This window comes from Balaenoptera physalus (assembly GCF_965194825.1).
Source record: "Balaenoptera physalus genome assembly, chromosome: 13".
Lineage (NCBI taxonomy): Eukaryota > Metazoa > Chordata > Mammalia > Artiodactyla > Balaenopteridae > Balaenoptera > Balaenoptera physalus.
The window spans coordinates 15,088,856-15,110,645 of record NC_138892.1 but is presented as its reverse complement, the minus strand read 5'-3'; the positions used below and the strand labels follow the sequence as shown (position 1 = coordinate 15,110,645).

General features: G+C 42.1%; 1 protein-coding gene across 7 annotated transcripts in view; it reads right to left on the bottom strand.

Annotated features, from left to right (window-relative positions):
* The window catches only part of BPIFC (BPI fold containing family C), a 48,623-nt gene that overhangs the window by 17,048 nt on the left and 9,785 nt on the right, over positions 1-21,790 (bottom strand). For all 7 annotated transcript variants that reach the window (XR_014252563.1, XM_082421003.1, XM_082421005.1 and 4 more), the window contains exons 4-12: positions 12,350-12,478; positions 11,064-11,219; positions 10,874-10,937; positions 8,622-8,682; positions 6,166-6,257; positions 4,639-4,815; positions 3,387-3,440; positions 2,416-2,586; positions 1,702-1,769 (exon numbers count right to left, since the gene is read on the bottom strand). Coding sequence is in view for 6 of the 7 variants with exons in the window: in XM_082421003.1 (XP_082277129.1) it covers positions 1,702-1,769; positions 2,416-2,586; positions 3,387-3,440; positions 4,639-4,815; positions 6,166-6,257; positions 8,622-8,682; positions 10,874-10,937; positions 11,064-11,219; positions 12,350-12,478 (972 nt within the window). In the remaining variant the exon portion in view is untranslated. The remainder of the gene's footprint in view (positions 1-1,701; positions 1,770-2,415; positions 2,587-3,386; positions 3,441-4,638; positions 4,816-6,165; positions 6,258-8,621; positions 8,683-10,873; positions 10,938-11,063; positions 11,220-12,349; positions 12,479-21,790) is intronic.

The following is a 21,790-nucleotide window of genomic DNA, read 5'->3' as shown; positions in this document are numbered from 1 at the left end:
TCACTCCAGATTTCCAGCTCCCCTTTCCTAGAGCCCTTTGCTCTCAGTCTTCAGACAGAGGCCTCACAATCCTGCGGCTCAGGCAAACCACCTTCCAAATTCTCTCCTTTCTCTCGGCCTAGCTCAGATACTGCCAGCTCTTCATCTTTGGTCTTTTCCCTCCTCATCTCCTGCTCTCCGGCTTCCATCCTCTCAACCATTAAAACTGCCATCTCAAGCATCACCCATCAAGGTTCAGAGTTTCATCAGCTTTGATCCTCTAGAAACAGGGCCACATTATGAATTCTGGTAGCCTGAAGCCTTCAGGAGCCCCTCCTCCATAAAAAAACATTAAAAATTATCTTCGAAGACTGTGTTGTTATAAAGATAAGTATAATCCAGTCTGGATTGTATTCATTTTAAAATTCTTATTTTAAAATATATTAAAACATTTTCATGGGTCCCTGAAGTCTCATAGGCTCTGGGCACTGTGCCTTTAGAATTTAATGGAGAAATTAGTCCTTCTTTGAAGGCCTGGGTAAAGTTGAGGAGAAAGCCTTCATGAAGTCTTTTATTTCTGGGAAGCCATATTACTTTTTGCTTTTATTGTTCCTTTTATCAGGAAAACAACATAGTTATAAAGAAAATTTTGAGGGAACAATCGACTCATAATCTCATAGTCTAACACAACCCTTCATTTGTAATTCACTTCCTTATCCAGATGGAAAGCTATTTTATACGGCTGACTGTTGTGTTTATGCAGTTCTGTATTCTGCTTATTCCGTTTCATATTATTTTATTGAAAACATTTTCCATGTTTCTACAATAGTCTTCCTAACCATCAATTTGACTTATGGTGATTGACTTACTTTTTCCCTCTGTTGGTTTCCCAACCTTTTCAGACTAGGATTTCTTTGTCTGTTTTATTGCTTCCTTTTTGTCCTTTCATGGATTTAGTCTGGGCCATCTGATTATTCTGTATATCCTCCCCTGCCTCCCTCCGCCCCAGGTAGTCTGATTCATGGCTTCAACTATGGGCTTTATTGGGCTGAGGAGAACGGGCTTTGCAGGTGGTTCTTCCCAGTGGCAATTAGTGTTCAATGATCTGTGTACATGACCTGCTCAAGCCCTTTCACACTGCATAGTTTGCGTTTGAGAGCCAGCCAGGCCATGGGGCATGGTCTTGTTAAATTCTACACTTTAGTAAAGGGATCAGAGTGTCAGAGCCTGAAGGTAACTCAGAGATGATTCTGTCCAACTTCATTATTTTACAGATAAGGAAACTGAGGTTCAAAGAGGTCAACAGACTTGATCACGGTTCTGGAACCAGGGAGCAGGGATTTGAAACTTCATTCCTTGACCTCAAAGTTTCATGCTCCTTCTTCAATAGCATCCATTCTAAATTTGTTGAAGAGGAACTTTATTTTACACTGCTGTACCATTAGAATGGGAATTTACACTGTGGAATTAAATTTACAATAATTTTGTTGCCAAATTTATCTGAATATTGTCTAATGGGAAGAAAAAAGAAAAACTTCATAACATAATTTTCAGTTAGGTCCATATTTTGAAATTACCTGGACTATTATAGGAGAAATGTTTAGGTGATTCATGTTCCATTGAATGGTAACTTCACCACCTGTTTTGTTTCTGTTCCCTTGTCTCTAAGGTCTGTTGATTCACTTATTACTACCATCCAACAGTCACATCAACTGAGCTTACCTTTTCAGAGATAAAGAGCAGATCAGTCTTTGTCCCAAAATAGCCAGGGCAACATTGGTACTAGCAACCTGCAGAGAACAAAAGCATACATTAGTAAGATGAGTGAATTTATCCATTTTGGCCATGAATATCATTACCTATAGTAGAAAGATAAACTTCACTTTCATTCTCATCTCAAAAAATATTGGAAAGAAATAGCTCTAAAAATATTGTCTTGCAGGTAGGGAAACTAACTATAAAGACTTTCTGTTTGAAGATCTCCTTTAAATTACTTTTCCTTTTCTTCTAATCTCTCTTTTGCATGTGTGGGGGGCGGGGGTGGGGAGAGAGAGGGAGAGAGAGACATCTCACTAAGGTTCATTGTTCAGTCATTTTCTCTCAGATTGCATTTGGCCTTCATCTACTCAAATAAACTTGAATTCCACCTTGACTGACTTATTTCAAGAAAAAAAGAAATTTGGTTATAAATGTAACTGAAGCAGAGGGAAGGGCACACAGGACGTGGAGAAGCGGGGAGAGCTATTTTACAACGTTGGGGGGTATGAGCACTGGCCTCCCATACCTACCCCCACCCCAGCCTCAACCCTGTCCTCTCTCCTAATCGATGGATCACATCCCATCCCTCCAAACATTTAGTAGACCCTGCTGGTCAGTGGTCTACTGCAGGAACAGGACTGGTATCCGTAGGCTGCCCTCCTGTCCCCGCAGACTTACAAAGTCCATGGAAACGATGGTTTTCGCAGTCGAGTTCTTGGACTGGGTGAATATCACAAAGGAGGCAGGGACGTCTAGGGTGAAGTTGCCCGGTAATAAATTGACCACGGGAGGCTCTGTTGCCAAGACCTTTACCATGAAGGGCTGGGACAAGATGTACAGCTCTGCAATCTGCCCACATTCAGGGAAAGAAACAGAGATTGGGAGTCGTGAGTTGAAGAGGGGAAATCACAAATTTGGGGTGGCCTGTGGTGATTAAAACTTACATCATACAGTTAGAACAGAAAAATCTCTTTAATAATTATACCAATAACAACAAGATAATAATAATAACAGCTGGCATTTATTGAACACATACTGTGTGTCAGGCACCATGTCAGGACTTTCAGTATTATCGCATTTAATCTCCACAAACTCCCTCTGAGGCAGGTTCTATCGGAATTCCCATTTCACAACTAAAGAAAGTGAGTCTCAGAGAGGTTAAGTAATTTTCTCAAGGTTCCAGATGAGTAAGTTATAGAACTGGGATTCAAATCTAGGTCTGTCTGACTCAAGGTCCTTGCTCTAAACCCAGGATGCTACACGAGCATCTCTCAGTCCTCCAGGGCAAACCTGAGCCTTTCAGTATACTATGTCCAATACTCAGATCCCATGACAGCATGATATTAATAGTTGTTTTACTAAAGTCACAATGTGGCACTACTCCATCCTTTCCCATTTAAGCTAATTATTTAAAGTGTGGTGGAACCTTATGGAAGGAACAAATGATTTATTCTGTGTACAATGTCTTTCCTAGTAACTTGTACTGTTCAGTTAATATTTGTAGATATCTGATTAAAAGAAAAACTCTTAAGAATGGAAATATGGTGCAAGCTTGGACCAGAAAGGAACATAAAGAACCAAAAAGTCTTCCGGAAGTAATTGCAGTGAAACCAAATACACCATTAAGGAGTCAAACCCTGAGCACTCACCCGGGAGAGCATGCTGCCAAGGCCTTGAGAGTTGCGAATCAAATGGTTGAAAATCTGGAAAATGAAGACCATCATGTCACTGTAAGGTTTTTACCTGCGTTGTATTTTCAGGGAAAATGCAGCATTCCCTATAATTTTTATGAATCATGAAGCTGTTGCACCAAAAATGCCTAGTGTTTGAAGGTGACTGATTATTTTATAGCCCAACCACAGGAAATCTGAGGCCCAGAGAAGTAAAGTGACTTGTCCTAGGTCACACAGGACGTTACACTGCTTTTGAGTAAGGGCCTTTTAACCTTAGGAACACAGTGTATATCATATGGGTATGATCCATGTGTAAACATTGTACAGTGGTTAACAATGTCTTGTGTTATTGTCCTCTTTTTCAGAGGTTACTGAGACATACGATGCATAAGTAATTTACCTTCATAGATGAATGGTTTTCAAGTCTGAAGCTAGAAGTGTCTAAATCTCAGTACTGTATGGCAGCTGGTGTTGCCACCAGCATTTTGAACACAAGATTTATAATTATTTGTATAATTAAGGCCTAGAGAATGAAAAGATACATAAGGGATGCTCAATAAAAGTTGTTGGTTGACTGGTTGGAGAGAGAGTTCTCATTATAAAAGGGAGGGGCGTGACAAAGAGGATCAATGAATATCTGTGCTATTTACTGGTCATTGTAGATGTCAATTGTAATTACTAACAGGAGAAATCTTTATGTTGGCATAACACAAATAATAAAATAATAATAATGATGATGATGATGATGATAATCAACACTTAGAGAGCACGTAGTCTGTGCTAGGCATTGGTCTGAATGCTTTACGTATATTTAAACCTCTTTAATGCCCATAACAACCCTATGAGTATGGAACATTATTATTCCCATTTTCCAAATGATGAAAATCTGGCACAGAGAAGATAAGTACATTGAAATTACCAAATTTTCATAGGTATTTGTCACAGGTAATAAGTAGTGGAGGGGCTTCTTGGTATTATTGAAGATCAGTCTAGAAGAACAGTGGCCCAGTATCATAAAAAGCTGAAATTAGCAGAACTGGAAACCCAACAACTCCCCAACTAGTATCAACATTCATTCTACAATCCCTTCATTCATTGTCCTGCTAGGAGTGATAGTGTCTACAAAGGCCCAGGAATAGAAACTATGACATAAAAACCCCCATAATGGGATACTTATAACAAGATTAAATGTTGGTGTCGATTGTCATCATCCGTTAACTCTCCTCACCTCTTTTGTGGTGAGAGTGACGTTGAAAGCCCCAGCTGTAAAATAAGCATAGGACGCAGATTTAAAGAAATTCTCGGAGATTCCAATGTAGATCATAGAGTCACTGTGTTCCGGGAGCACAAAAGGAACTGATGAGAAGGGGGTATCTGTGAGGTTTTCCAGGGGGTAGAATACGCCCTGTGGGGAAACAGAGAGAAAGACCAGTGTTATCAGGGGAAGACTTGAACGTGCAGGACTAAAGAAGGTGGACCCACTCAAGTCAGAATAAGGAATATTCGAGAAACTCAGTAGGGATGAAAAAACCATGAGTCCTCTGACTCCTTGACTGGGGACTATGTTTCAGAGCTCTGATGACTTCTTGAGCATATCTGAGTGTGTCTGTCCACCCTGGGGTGTAATCCAGTGAGAAGTTCCTTGTTAGTCCTCTTCTCAGAGAAGGGAAGGCAGGTGAATGTAGCTGGAGGGGACAGCTCTGAATAGTTCCTGAAGTGTCATGTAGAGATGTCAAATTTTGACCTTCAAAATCCGTGACTTCTGAGCATCTGGGGCATCACAGAAAGACTCAGAAGGACCCAGGATTCTAAATGGCTCAAAGCATTTTTGTGGCATTTTTACTGCTGCCTTCATAAGCTATAGGCTGTTATTACAAAATGGTGTCTTGTGTAATATTTAACTGATTTGAATGACTCTGATTGAAACATAAGCCAACATACATTTAAAAAAAAAGAACCAATGGGGGCTTCACTGGTGGCGCAGTGGTTAAGAATTTGCCTGCCAATGCAGGAGACACGGGTTCGAGCCCTGGTATGGGAAGATCCCACATGCCGTGGAGCAACTAAGCCTGTGCGCCACAACTACGGAGCCTGTGCTCTAGAGCCTTCGAGCCACAACTACTGAGCCCACGTGCCACAGCTACTGAAGTCCGCGTGCCTAGAGCCCATGCTCCACAACAAGAGAAGCCACCACAACGAGAAGCCCGCACACTGCAACGAAGAGTAGCCCCCCACCAAAAAATAAATAAATAAATAAATAAATTTTTAAAAATTAAAAATAAATTATATTAACTTTGGGACAAAAGCACAGTTAATCACTTTTCCAGAATCAGCAAACACCATTATGATGTGTTAATGGCCCTGACAGAGTTCAGCAGCCCTCAGTTAGATCGACCAACCTGAGAGCTAGGAATAGAACTATCAATATTTACAGTCTACTGATCTGTTGCGCTCTAATAAATGCAGACTATGCTACTTGCTGCCCCTTAGTCTGAAGCCTTACTCCCAGAGGCAGAGACATCACGATACTTTTCTTGAAGAAGGCAGACATATGCTGTGCAATCCAAACAATCATTTACCAGCCAAGAAGAAGTTCAAGAGTCTTTTAAAAGAGCATAAACATGAGAGAACTGCTTGAAAGAAAATTAAACTATTGGAAGAGAATGTAGTTATATTTCCCTCTGCACATAATATTTGTTCCTTGAATAGTGGTTATTGATAGCCAAGCTTAGGACTCTGATGATGATAAAATTACCTTCAAGTTCAGATCAACGTAATTCTCAGTAATTTCTGGAGAACTGATTAGGGAATAATCCAGCAGAGTATAGTTGTCAATCTTTCTTAAAGCTAAATAACAAAGAAAAAAGAAAATTTACATTTATTAAAGGTATAGTATAACACATGGTTAATATTTATCCAGAACAAATTTTTAATCCTCTGTTATTTAAAACAAAAATTAACCATTACCCTATTTCATAAATAATACTTGCTCACTTTTCAAAACCCAGGAAAAGTCGATAAATCAAAAGAAGAAAGTAAAAACTCTTCTTTATCACATTGCCCTGAGAGAAACATCAGTAAAATTTTGGTCCATAGCCTTTTTTTTTTTTTTTTTTTTTTGGTCCATAGCCTTTTATGCATGCTCCCAGAAGTAGAGAGATTTGCCCACAGCAATCTAGGACATGGCAATCCTCCACTGGTTCTTTCCTCATCTTTTCTACATCTTCTTTCTCTTCCCCTGCCTCTCCAATCTGTTCTTTTTTATTCATCTATCTGCATCCACTCCTCAATCCATCCGTCCAGCCACCGTCTCCTTGCACCCCTTTATCAAGCTAATATTTATGAACCTAGTGTGAGTTAGGCACCGTGCTCAGCGTTGGGGACACAGAGGAGAGTCAACGTCCCTGCCCTCAGTGAACTCACAGTCTGGAGGAGGAGACAGACATATAAACAGGAAATGATAATACAGCGTAATAAGAGCAGATCTGTAACTGAGCTCCAGAGGGCCTACTACAAACGTAGTCTTATAGTCTTCCCCATCTTGGTATCGGTAATTCCACTCTTCCAATTTTCTAGTTGCTCAGAGTAAACTCTGGGCTCATGCCTGACTCCCCTCATGACCCTCATTCAATGTGTCAGCAAATACCACTGTCCCTACCCTCCAGGTACATCCGAAACCTGAACATATCTCACCATCTTCGTCACTCCATCCAGGTCACTGCCTTCCTTGCTCGTATGGGTCACTGCACTAGCCTCTTAAGTGCTCTCCCTGCTTCCACCCCTGAATCCTGTCCTATTATTAATAGACAGAAACCAGAGTGATCTCCTTAAAATACAAGTCAGTTCATGAAAGCTGTGCTCAGAACTCTCCCAAGACTTCCCATCTCAGGCTAAGAGCCAGGCTTTGTAATGACCTACAGAGCCCTGAAGATCTAGCCATCTGCTTTCCGCCTCTCTGACTTCATCTCCTGCTGCTTTCCCCTCGTTCCCTCTGCTCTCGGTATGGACTCCTCATAGTTCCTCCAGCGCACTGGGCACGCTCCCGCATGGGTCTTGGAGCTTGCAGTTCCCTCTGCCTGGAATGTTCTTCATCCAGGTCTAGGAGCGGCTCACTCCCTACTTCATTCAGGTCTTTACTCTAATGCCAGCTGCTCAGTGGTGCCTTTCCTGGCCATGCTATTTTAAACAAAAACCCCACGTCAGCTCCTTCCCTGCTTTATTTTTCTTCTTACCACTTATCGCAACAATACCATAGATTTTACTTATTATCTTGCTGGCTGGCTGTCTCCTCTCACTAGCCCCATGAGGGCAGGGATTTCTGTCTCACAGGCTTACTGCTGCATCCCCAGCACCAAGAACAGCACCCAGCCTATTACAGGGGCTCAGCATACCATGGCGGGGGGCGGTAAGTGGATGGAGTGCAAAGAGAGATCCATCCAAAGTGTCATGTAAGCATTGAGGAGGCGGGACTTTGGGGTGTGGGCTGTCAGGTAGGATTTCTTGGGAGAGACTATGCCTGAGCTGAGGCTTCAGAGATAAAGAGGAGTGAACAGGACAAGGGATGGCGGCGGGGTAGGGAACAGAAGGGGCTGTATCCCTCGGGGCTTAGCACAGTGCTGGCAAAGAAATAGGTGCTCTGTAAATATCTCTTAAGTGAATAGATGGATGGAGGGGAGGAAGAGAAAGCTCTTCTAGGCAGAGAGGACAGCATGACTGGAGGCAAGGTGCGAGGCGGTAGAAGCAGTTTGATTGCTGGAGCAGATAAAGGTGCAAGATGAAGCCCAGAGAGGTGAGAGGGAGCCAGAGCACGGCAGGTGGGTCTTGTGGTCCATGTTAAGGTATTTGGACTTGATCCTGAAGGCAGCTACAGGAGCCACTGGAGGGGTTAGAACCAGGGGATAACTGGTCAGGATGAGCATTCATCATTCTGAAGAGGACGGATTTAGCGCCAGAGCTGGGATTCAGGCTCACGAGAGTTTAATTCTTTGCCTTGCCTCTAGTTTCCTGAAGTCACCCCCACCTGCAGTGAAGCTGGTTAGCAGCAGAAAAGAACGGGCCCTGTACACGGGCAGGTCCTCCCATGCACCTTCCTGCGGTGCTAGTTTGCAGAGGGGAAAGCAGATGGGAGAGCTGGAGCAAAGCACACCTGGAGAGCACCTGCGTGTGAAGGTGGGAGGAGAAACACCCAGAAGAGACGGTTCTGGGACTCACCCTTCAGCATGCTGAGGTTGGCATTCAGTGCCTCCACCTCACTTGTGATAATGGGACAGAGCTGGCCATAAAAGGAATAAAAAAAAAAAATGCAGGTTATCACATTGTACTGGAAACCACTGTTTAAGGGCCTAGACCCCAACAAAGGCCTTCCAGTGAGGAGACATTCTCCCTTTGGACTTTCCCTTAAATTAGTTGATGCCTATGGGCCTCAAGTTCCGTATGTATGGGTGGCATGCCATTGAATGCTGGCTCAACTTCATAGCAACAGGGACCACACCCACTCAGCCCCATAAAAGAACAAGCCCTTGGCTTTCATCTCTGCAGCGTGACAGGGCATGCGCCCCAGTCCATGTTAGTGCTACGACACCTGGGGAACCTGCTGCCTGCACAGCTGAGCCTCTCCCGACTGCAGGGATACCCCTGCCTGCCACCTCTGCCGTCAGCGTGCCAGGCCCTGCCAGGGAGAGTTAGAGCAGGGCCTTTATTTCCTTGCTGCGCTGCTTGGAGAGCCCATTAGATCAGACATCTGTTTAGATCAGAACCCCTTTTGGAATTAGAAAATCAATTTTGAATCAGACCCAAGCACATCTGTAGGAAGCAGGAAGAGTATCAAGATCGATGCCGTGTGCCCGGTGTGTGCTGAGCACTCAGTGTGGTGGTTACTAGCAGAGGCTCAGGAGCCTGGCTGCCTGGGGTCGAACGCCTTGGCAAGTGACTTGTACTCTCTGGCCTCAGTTTCCTCATCTGCAACATGGGGATGATAGCTGTATCTACTGCGTCAGGCTACTGTGAGTAGAAATTGAGGCAATCCACGTAAGATTGCCCAGCTCATAGTAAGTGTTCAGTAAATGTTAGCTGTTGCCAACCTCATTTCATCCTCACTACAGTCCTGAGAGGCAGGCACTACTGGCCCCTATTTACAGATGGAAAACAGAAGCTTGGAGAGGGTAAGTGAGTTGCCAGGAGTTAGATCAGTAGGATTTGAAATCTGGCCTGACATGGCTAGACAGCTGTGGTCTGAGCACCGTTGGCCTTTTCTAGTAGCACAGAGGGAACCCTAGAAGCAAAGTATCTATGATCTCTAAGTCATATACAAGCTCCAGGCAAACTTAACTATTGGCTTCTTGTCGGAGGCCAAAGGACCATGCCTTGTTTTGAACAAAGGAATGATCAAGTGTGGGGTCCCTGAAGGCAACAGCACTATTTCCCAGGCACTCTTTAATATGCACATTCACTGGCACTCAGCACCTTTCAGGTAAGGACGGGGAAAGGCTGCGAAGCTTCAGTGTCCCCTGACCAGCTGGACAACCTTGTTAGACAAGCTGCTTAATGTCTCTGTGTGTTGATTTCCTCACTGATATTCATTATGCACCTACTGCCTTCCAAGTGCTGAACTGAACACAAGGCGGTTGGAGACAGCCAGACACCATCCTTGCCCCGCTTTTCCAGAAAGGAATCTCCCTTCTTTTCCCGTCCTCCTCACCTCTCTCCTTGTCTCCCCAGAAATGTGGGTAAAGCATTCAGGGAAGATATTGTCAGGAATGGAAACAGGGCACATTGCCAATTCCATCTTTCCCTTCCTTGAACACTGACTTCTGGCATCAAGATACTTGGATGCCATCTTAACTTATACTGTTTCACTTGGCTGGGAATATTCTTTCTTCTTTCCTGTTCCTTACTTATTCAATTCCTACCTATATTTGAAGGCTCAGTTCAAGTCCTGCACTCTCCAAAAATATCTCCCAGGATACTCCTAGGCTCTATTTACTTAATTTTTCCAGTTCTCTGAACCCCCTCAGTCCAACCTAATGACCACATAAGTATGTACGAAATTCAAATACTTATTCAGTTGCCGTTTCACAAGTCTGAGTTGGTTTTTCCTAAACAGATAAGTTTATTCCTTTTCCATATCCTCAACAGACTCTAGCCTAGAGTGCTGGGCATGTAGTAGGTACACAATAAACGAACTCTTTTTGATTGTTTGCCCACCCTGGGGCGAGGGCTTGAGGGAGGGAATGTTGTATTATTTATCTCTGCATCCCTAGCACCTACCATTATGTTTGGCACATAGTAGGCACTTGAGAAACTATTATTAAGTTGCAAAGGATAATGTGTGTGAAAGTGCCTTGGATGGTGCTTAGCACACTGTAGGTGCTCAGGAAAGTTTTATTGACTAAAAGTTAATCAAAGCATGGCAGAACTGCTGCTGATGGCATGTTACTATGGCTGTATAACGTCTGAAGACTTACCATTTTATTTAAGTTCTTTAAAATGGGTTTCTCCATGGGCTCAGAAAAGGAGTTATATAGGACACTAGGAAAAAAAACATTAAAAAAGGGCTTACACAGGATCATATCTGCCAGTTCATAACTGCCCCTAGGTGCCACGTGAGAATCCAGTTCCAGACTGTCCACTGCCCACCAGAGTGCTCTTGCTCACCTGAGCTCTCCAGAAAATGAGACGTCACTGTGGCTCACTTGGGCACAGCAGTTTTGGAGCTTCAGGATTGGGTGACCAAAGTCATTCCAGGCCAGGACAACTATACCGGTGAAGTAGACCCCAGAGAGAAACAAGTCAGCTCCTCCTGTGTCTTGGCTGTTGAGAGAAAAAGAGCAAGGTTATCCAAGCCTGGGCAGGGGTGGAGATGGATCTTGTTTCTCTGATTAACCACAGAATCTAAGCCCCAGGGGGGCAGGAACTTCATCACCTCTGGATTCCTGGCACCTACAACAGGTAGGGGTGAATATTTACTGAACAAATGAAGTAACAAATATGTGAATGGTGACAGCTCTAGGAACCTTGCATTTATTTCATCTTGAGTGTGCTGGCCCCCATAGTGGTTGAGCATATATTAGGCACCATTCATATACAATGCTTGTTTGGAGGAAGAACATAGGGGTCAAGGTGGCCACACCTTATTCAGGGGGGGCATAGATGGGGAGGTGACACTTAGATGTCATCTGTGAGCTCCTTGAGGGAGTGGTGCTATTCATCTCCATGCCCCAGGATTTAGCTCATGGCCTGACACAGAATAAGCACTCAATCTATGGTTGATGAGTCAGCAAAGAAATGAATAATACATGAATCTATGTTTCTTACAGGGGAACATATTATATCCCTACCGTCTACGAGACTGGAGTTCTTGAGACAGGGATGAATGGTACTCAGTACCATTTATAAATGGATACAGTCAGTAGGTACTCAATAAATGGATATTGAATGACCAAATGGATGAATGAATGTGTCATCCTGGGGCATCAACCAAGGCATCAACCAACTAAACACTGCACCCACACAGTGACTTATACATAGTAGGTGGTTTGTAACCGTACCATGAATTTGATCCTTTCTTTTTATCTTTTTTTCTGGCCGCAGCCCACGGCATGTGGGATCTTAGTTCTCTGACCAGGGATCAAACCCGTGCCCCCTGCAGTGGAAGCGGGGAGTCTTAACCGCTGGACTGCCAGGGAAGTCCCAGGAAATCTTAAATGACATGTTGATCAGTGGCTCTGCCTTTAAGGGAAGGATGCTTTTCCGCCCCCTCCTCCCTGCCCTCAGTAGAGATACTCTGATTTAAATCTCTCCTGGAAAAATGCTCTTGAGAAAGATGGTTAATGGCTGAGGGAAAGAAGCCTAATGTCAAACACATTGGCAGCTTTATCTACTTTTGATTTTTTGCTCCGTTTCCCCCAGAACAGCAGTAGACTTTTCAGTGGAATACTCACAAAAGTGGAGACTTGATTTCCCAGTCTGTGCTGATGTTGGCAGTGCCGTGGTTGATCAGGGCCCTGATTCCCACCCCAGGCACAAAGGCTAGTGAAGTATTTGGAAGTGAAAAGGCATTGATTTTTATGCTGTAAAACAGGAAACAGAGGAGTTAGTGCAACTCAGCCAGCACATCTCTAAGTAAGGCAAAATCGGAAATGCAGTTGTAGAACTCCCAAGATGGGCAATTGTGAATTCCTATAGAGCAGGGGTCCCCAACCCCCGGGCCACGGACCGGTACGGGTACACAGCCTGTTAGGAACCGGGCCACACAGCAGCAGGCGAGCGAGCGAAGCTTCATCTGCGGCTCCGCATTGCTCCCCAGGAAACGGGTCCCTTGTGCCAAAAAGGTTGCGGACTGCTGCTATAGAGGAAGGACCCTTAGGTATGCAGTGCAGCCTCGGGGCACTGCCTTCTAATTCCCCTCACACCCTTGGCAGGAAGACCCTTGTATCTAGCTGAGGGGAGAAACGAGCAAGTTTAGGAACAGATTTGCAATCAATCGACCTCTTTAGTTTCTTTAAAGACAAAACATTGTCATCATTATTTTTCCCTTCAGCTGTTCCAGTGTTTCTCAATGCGGGAAACATTAACATTTTGGATGGGACAACTATTTTTTTGGAGAGGACTGTTGTATAAATTGCAGGATATTTGGCATATGTACCAACTAAATGCCAATCGTGTCCCTCTCCCCACCCCGAAATCATCAGGACAATAAACAGCATGCCTTCCTCCCAAATGTCCTCTATGTGGACAGTATGTTCCCTAGTTGAGAAACTTATTTTAGAGCATTAACTCCCCCTAGGATTCTCTGAGCTGTCACACAGGTAACTAGAGGCAGTAGGTGGCATGCAACATAAATAGGTAGATGGCCACGTGCATTATGTTAAGTTATTATTATGACCATCTATTGAGCAATTACTACCTGCTAGACACTGGGGTAAGCACTTCACATGTGTTACCTCATTTTAACCCTCACCATAATCCTATGAGGCTGCTGCTGATTTTGCAATCTGCAGTTCAGAGATGAGAAGATTAGAAGCTTGGCTGAAGTCATAGATAAGTGGTAGAACCAGACCTGGAAGCCTCCTCAATCTGTCTTCAGGCTTCTTAACCAGGAGGCTATGGTGCTTCATGCATTGTGCAAAGGGCACTCAGCTCGGAGCCAAGTTTTGCCGTAGCTCTACAACCTTGGGCAAGGCACTTAACCTCTTTCAGTCAGTCACTCAAAAGAAGTGTGACTCACGGGAAGGTTGAGAAGACAAAATGAAGCCATCTGTGTATAACTGTTGCACGGGAGAAAGCACTGTTATGAACTAAGATTAGGGAAAATTTTAAAATGTGACAGCCAATAAGAAACAATTATTTGTTATTTCCTCTTTTCTGCATCCTTTCCTACCTATTCTCTGTCAAATATCCTGAGTGTCACTGTGAAAAGAGGATGGTAGAGATTAATGTATCTTGGAAATATTTTCATTTTGATACGTATAGGTCTAACTCTTCTTTGTAATTGCTGCAGAGTAATCTAAGCTATGGATTTAAAAAAATCATTGCTTTGTGGGTAGACATCTAGGTTGTTTCCAGTATTTCTGCATTATAAACAGTGCCACAGTGAACATCCTCATATATGCTGTTTGTGTAGCTGTTTCTCTAGAGAGGGTGCTGAGAAGTGGAATTGCTGGGTCAAAAAGCATGCCTAAAAAAATCCTTAAAAATCACCTCCTAGCAGTCCTGGAGGAGGAACCAAGATGGCGGAGTAGAAGGACGTGCTCTTACTCCCTCTTGCGAGAACACCAGAATCACAACTAGCTGCTGGACAATCATCCACAGGAAGACACTGGAACTCACCAAAAAAGATACCCCACATCGAAAGACAAAGGAGAAGCCACAATGAGACGGTAGGAGGGGCGCAATCAGAGTAAAATCAAATCCCATAACTGGTGGGTGGGTGACTCACAGACTGGAGAACACTTATACCACAGAAGTCTGCCCACTGGAGTGAAGGTTCTGAGCCCCACATCAGGCTTCCCAACCTGCGGGTCCGGCAACGGGAGGAGGAATTCATAGAGAATCAGACTTTGAAGCACAGTGGGAATTGATTGCAGGACTTCGACAGGACTGTGGGAAACAGAGACCCCACTCTTGGAGGGCGCACACAAAATAGTGTGCGCATCAGGACCCAGGGGAAGGAGCAGTGACTCTGGGGGAGACTGAACCAGACTTACCTGTTAGTGTTGGAAGGTCTCCGGCAGAGGCAGGGTGTGGCTCTGTTTCACCGTGGGGACAAGGACATTGGCAGCAGAAGTTCTGGGAAGTACTCCTTGGCATGAGCCCTCCCAGAGTCTGTCATTAGCCCCACCAAAGAGCCCAGGTAGGCTCCAGTGTTGGGTTGCCTCAGGCAAAACAACCAACAGGGAGGGAACCCAGCCCCACCCATCAACAGTCAAGTGGATTAAAGTTTTACTGAGCTCTGACCACCACAACAACAGTCAGCTCTACCCACCACCAGAGCCTCCCATCAAGCCTCTTAGATAGCCTCAAACACCACAGGGCAGCCAGCAGAAGCAAAAAAAACTATAACCCTGCAGCCTGTGGAACAAAAACCACATTCACAGAAAGATAGACAAGATGAAAAGGCAGAGGGCTACATACCAGATGAAGGAACAAGATAAAACCCCAGGAAAACAACTAAATGAAGTGGAGATAGGCAACCTTGCAGAAAAAGAATTCAGAATAATGAAAGTGAAGATGATCCAGGACCTCGGAATAAGAATGGAGGCAAAGGTCGAGAGGATGCAAGAAATGTTTAACAAAGATCTAGAAGAATTAAAGAACAAACAAACAGAGATGAACAATACAATAACTGAAATGAAAACTACACTAGAAGGAATCAATAGCAGAATAACTGAGGCAGAAGAACAGATAAGTGACCTGGAAGACAGAATGGTGGAATTCACTGCTGCGGAACAGACTAAAGAAAAAAGAATGAAAAGAAATGAAGACAGCCTAAGAGACCTCTGGGACAACATTAAATGCAACAACATTCGCATTATAGGGGTCCCAGAAGGAGAAGAGAGAGAGAAAGGACCAGAGAAAATATTTGAAGAGATTATAATCGAAAACTTCCCTAACATGGGAAAGGAAATAGCCACCCAAGTCCAGGAAGCGCAGCGAGTCCCATACAGGATAAACCCAAGGAGAAACACGCCGAGACACATAGTAATCAAATTGGCAAAAATTAAAGACAAAGACAAATTATTGAAAGCAGCAAGGGAAAAACAACGAATAACATACAAGGGAACTCCCATAAGGTTAACAGCTGATTTCTCAGCAGAAACTCTGCAAGCCAGAAGGGAGTGTCATGATATACTTAAAGTGATGAAAGGGAAGAAACTACAACCAAGATTACTCTACCCGGCAAGGATCTCATTCAGATTTGATGGAGAAATCAAAAGCTTTACAGACAAGCAAAAGCTAAGAGAATTCAGCACCACCAAACCAGCTCTACAACAAATGCTAAAGGAACTTCTCTAAGTGGGAAACACAAGAGAAGAAAAGGACCTACAAAAACAAACCCAAAACAATTAAGAAAATGGTCATAGGAACACACATATCGATAATTACCTTAAACGTGAATGGATTAAATGCTCCAACCAAAAGACACAGGCTTGCTGAATGGATACAAAGACAGACCCATATATATGCTGTTTACAAGAGACCCACTTCAGACCTAGGGACACATACAGACTGAAAGTGAGGGGATGGAAAAAGATATTCTATGCAAATGGAAATCAAAAGAAAGCTGGAGTAGCTATACTCATATCAGATAAAATAGACTTTAAAATAAAGAATGTTACAAGAGACAAGGAAGGACACTACATAATGATCAAGGGATCAATCCAAGAAGAAGAGATAACAATTATAAATATATATGCACCCAACATAGGAGCACCTCAGTACATAAGGCAACTCCTAACAGCTATAAAAGAGGAAATTGACAGTAACACAATAATAGTGGGGGACTTTAACACCTCACTTACACCAATGGACAGACCATCCAAAATGAAAATAAATAAGGAAACAGAAGCTTTAAATGACACAATAGACCAGATAGATTTAATTGATATTTATAGGACATTCCATCCAAAAACAGCAGATTACACTTTCTTCTCAAGTGTGCACGAAACACTCTCCAGGATAGATCACATCTTGGGTCACAAATCAAGCCTCAGTAAATTTAAGAAAATTGAAATCATATCCAGCATCTTTTCTGACCACAACGCTATGAGATTAGAAATCAATTACAGGGAAAAAAATGTAAAAAACGCAAACACACGGAGGCTAAACAATACGGTGCTAAATAACCAAGAGATCACTGAAGAAATCAAAGAGGAAATCAAAAAATACCTAGAGACAAATGACAATGAAAACACGATGATCCAAAACCTATGGGATGCAGCAAAAGCAGTTCTAAGAGGGAAGTTTATAGCTATACAAGTCTACCTAAAGAAACAAGAAAAATCTCAAGTAAACAATCTAACCTTACACCTAAAGGAACTAGAGAAAGAAGAACAAACAAAACCCAAAGTTAGCAGAAGGAAAGAAATCATAAAGATCAGAGAGGAAATAAATGAAATAGAAACAAAGAAAACAATAGCAAAGATCAATAAAACTAAAAGCTGGTTCTTTGAGAAGATAAACAAAATTGATAAGCCATTAGCCAGACTCATCAAGAAAAAGAGGGAGAGGACTCAAATCAATAAAATTAGAAATGAAAAAGGAGAAGTTACAACAGACACCGCAGAAATACAAAACATCCTAAGAGACTTCTACAAGCAACTCTATGCCAATAAAATGGAGAACCTGGAAGAAATGGACAAATTCTTAGAAAGGTATAACCTTCCAAGAATGAACCAGGAAGAAACAGAAAATATGAACAGACCAATCACAAGTAATGAAATTGAAACTGTGATTAAAAATCTTCCAACAAACAAAAGTCCAGGACCAGATGGCTTCACAGGTGAATTCTATCAAACATTTAGAGAAGAGCTAACACCCATCCTTCTCAAACTCTTCCAAAAAATTGCAGAGGAAGGAACACTCCAAAACTCATTCTATGAGGCTACCATCACCCTGATACCAAAACCAGACAAAGATACTACAAAAAAAGAAAATCACAGACCAGTATCACTGATAAATATAGATGCAAAAATCCTCAACAAAATACTGGCAAACAGAATCCAACAACACATTAAAAGGATCAAGTGGGATTTATCCCAGGGATGCAAGGATTCTTCAATATATGCAAATCAATCAATGTGATACACCATATTAACAAATGGAAAAATAAAAACCATATGATCATCTCAATAGATGCAGAAAAAGCTTTTGATAAAATTCAACACCGATTTATGATAAAAACTCTCCAGAAAGTGGGCATAGAGGGAACCTACCTCAACATAATAAAGGCCATATATGACAAACCCACAGCAAACATCATTCTCAATGGTGAAAAACTGGAAGCATTTCCTCTAAGATCAGGAACGAGACAAGGATGTCCACTCTCACCACTATTATTCAACATAGTTTTGAAAGTCCTAGCCACGGCAATCAGAGAAGAAAAAGAAATAAAAGGAATACAAATTGGAAAAGAAGAAGTAAAACTGTCACTGTTTGCAGATGACATGATACTATACATAGAGAATCCTAAAAATGCCACCAGAAAACTACTAGAGCTAATCAATGAATTTGGTAAAGTTGCAGGATAAGAAATTAATGCACAGAAATCTCTTGCATTCCTATACACCAATGATGAAAAATCTGAAAGAGAAATTATGGAAACACTCCCATTTACCATTGCGACAAAAAGAATAAAATATCTAGGAATAAACCTACCTAGGGAGACAAGAGAGCTGTATGCAGAAAACTATAAGACACTGATGAAAGAAATTAAAGATGATACCAACAAGTGGAGAGATATACCATGTTCTTGGATTGGAAGAATCAATATTGTGAAAATGACTATACTACCCAAAGCAATCTACAGATTCAATGCAATCCCTATCAAATTACCAATGGCATTTTTTACGGAGCTAGAACAAATCATCTTAAAATTTGTATGGAGACACAAAAGACCCCGAATAGCCAAAGCAGTCTTGAGGGAAAAAAACGGAGCTGGAGGAATCAGACTCCCTGACTTCAGACTATACTACAAAGCTAGAGTAATCAAGACAATATGGTACTGGCACAAAAACAGAAACATAGATCAATGGAACAAGATAGAAAGCCCAGAGATAAACCCACGCACCTATGGTCAACTAATCTATGACAAAGGAGGCAAAGATATACAATGGAGAAAAGACAGTCTCTTTAATAAGTGGTTCTGGGAAAACTGGACAGCTACATGTAAAAGAATGAAATTAGAACACTCCCTAACACCATACACAAAAATAAACTCAAAATGGATTTGAGACCTAAATGTAAGACTGGACACTATAAAACTCTTAGAGGAAAACATAGGAAGAACACTCTTTGACATCAATCACTGCAAGATCTTTTTTGATTCACCTCCTAGAGTAATGGAAATAAAAACAAAAATAAACAAATGGGACCTAATGAAACTTCAAAGCTTTTGCACAGCAAAGGAAACCATAAACAAGACGAAAAGACAACCCTCAGAATGGGAGAAAATATTTGCAAACGAATCAACAGACAAAGGATTAATCTCCAAAATATATAAACAGCTCATGCAGCTCAATATTAAAGAAAAAAACAACCCAATCCAAAAATGGGCAGAAGACCTAAATAGACATTTCTCCAAAGAAGACATACAGATGGCCAAGAAGCACGTGAAAAGACGCTCAACATCACTAATTATTAGAGAAATGCAAATCAAAACTACGATGAGGTATCACCTCACATCAGTTAGAATGGGCATCATCAGAAAATCTACAAAAAACAAATGCTGGAGAGGGTGTGGAGAAAAGGGAACCCTCTTGCACTGTTGGTGGGAATGTAAATTGATACAGCCACTATGGAGAACAGTATGGAGGTTCCTTCAAAAACTAAAAAGAGAATTACCATATGATCCAGCAATCCCACTACTGGGCGTATACCCAGAGAAAACCATAATTCAAAAAGACACATGCACCCCAATGTTCATTGCAGCACTATTTACAATAGCCAGGTCATGGAAGCAACCTAAATGCCCATCAACAGATGAATGGTTAAAGAAGATGTGGTACATATATACAATGGAATATTACTCAGCCATAAAAAGGAACGAAATTGAGTCATTTGCTGAGACGTGGATAGATCTAGAGACTGTCATACAGAGTGAAGTAAGTCAGAAAGAGAAAAACAAATATCGTATACTAACACATGTATGTGGAACCTAGAAAAATGGTACAGATGAGCTGGTTTCCAGGGCAGAAGTTGAGACACAGATGTAGAGAACAGACATATGGACACCAAGTGGGGAAAACTGCGGTAGGGTGGGGATGGTGGTGTGCTGAATTGGGTGAGTGGGATTGACATGTATACACTGATGTGTATAAAACTGATGACTAATAAGAACCTGCAGTATAAAAAAAAACAAACAAACAACTAAAAAAAAAAATCACCTCCTAAAATAGCACTGTCTAATAGAAATATAATGTGAGCCATATATGTAATTTAACTATCTAATCACATTAAAAATGGGAAATATTATAATTTGAACATGTAATAAATATAAAAATTGTTAATGAGATATTTTAGTTTCCTTTTTCAAAAATAAACCTTCAAAATACAGTATGTGTTTTATATTCATGATGTACCTCAATCTAGATATTGCGTTTTCATCAGAAATTCTTGACCTGTATTTACAGTTGATAAAATTTTCAATTGAAAGAGTAAACTTACATACTCAAATTGTTCCAGACTTAAAAGTTCTCCAGTAACTGAATCATGTGAGTTTTTAAATTAAAACTGAAATTAAAAAAATTAAAAATCCAGTACTCAGTTGCACTAATCATACCTCAAGTGCTCAATAGTGACATGAGGCTAGCAGGTCCTGTTTGAACAGCACAGGTCTGAAATTATTGTACCAGTTTATCTGCTCCCACTAGCAATGCATGGGAATACCTGTTTCTCCTCATCTTTACCTTCACTTTATATTACAGGAATCACCCTGGATTTTTCTGCTGTGGCATTATCAACAGTGTAATTAAATCATTAGATTTGTAAATATATATTTAATGTTCGTCTCTCTCACTGGACACTAAAGGCATATCTGTGTCATTCACTACACTATACCCTATGCCTAGAACAAAGCCTTAGTACACAGTAGGTGCTCAACAAATCCTTGTTGAATGGCTGACTGTATTATAATTTGAGCATCTGTCATATTAGACCATGAGGCAACCGAAGCCAGAGGCCAGAGTTAAGGATGGGGTAACAGAAAAATACAAGACAGTTGTATTCTGATGAAATTGTGGGGCTTCAATAGGATTCTTCAACTATTTTTTTGGGGGGGGTATAGTTGCTTTACAATGTAGTGTTAGTTTCTGTTGTACAATGAAGTGACTCAGCTATATGTATACATATACCCCTCCGCTTGAACCTCCCTCCCACTACCCACCCCATCCCATCCATCTAGGTCTCCGCAGAGCACCGAGCTGAGCTCCCTGTGCTATACTGCAGGTTCCCACTAGCGATCTGTTTTACACATGGCAGTGCACATATATCAACCCCAATCTCCCAATTCATCCTCCCCACTGTGTCCACACATCCGTTCCCTATGTCTGTGTCTCTATTCCTGTCCTGCAAATAGGTTCATCTGTACGATTTTTCTTCAGAGCTTATTATTTGTGAGACAAAAATGAACCCCTATTTCATCTAAGTCACTCTAATTTTCTGTTATATTCAGCTGAACATTTTTCCTAGTTCGTACCATCACCCTTACATACCCCAGGGAGCTGAAAGATCTCTGCTTTAACCTATTTCTATTCTTGTTCCAAAACAGCTGATGTCTGTCAAAGATGTTTATCAGTTACACCTCAAAAGAAACTCTACAGTCGTCGGCCCTGAATCAGTTCCAGCCTGAGTGCAAGAGCAGTGTCTGTGCCAAGGAAACCTAGAAGTGCCCAAAAGTTGCCTTTGCCTCATCACTGTGCTAAGATCTCCGCCCAAAGAGGGGACTTGTACTTTGCTAGGCACAGTGAGTGCCGGGCACAAGGGACTGTGCATGCAGCACTGTTCCTGGAAATCTCTGCCCTTTTCCCCAGTTTCTGATGATGTACTGGCCTCTTACCCCTTAAACGTCTCCCACTTTCCTCCCATGGGGAGAAGGTGTCTTTAGAGCACGAGCTCTCCCTTCTCCATTCCTTGATCAACGAATAAAGTTTCTGCTCTGCTTTGCC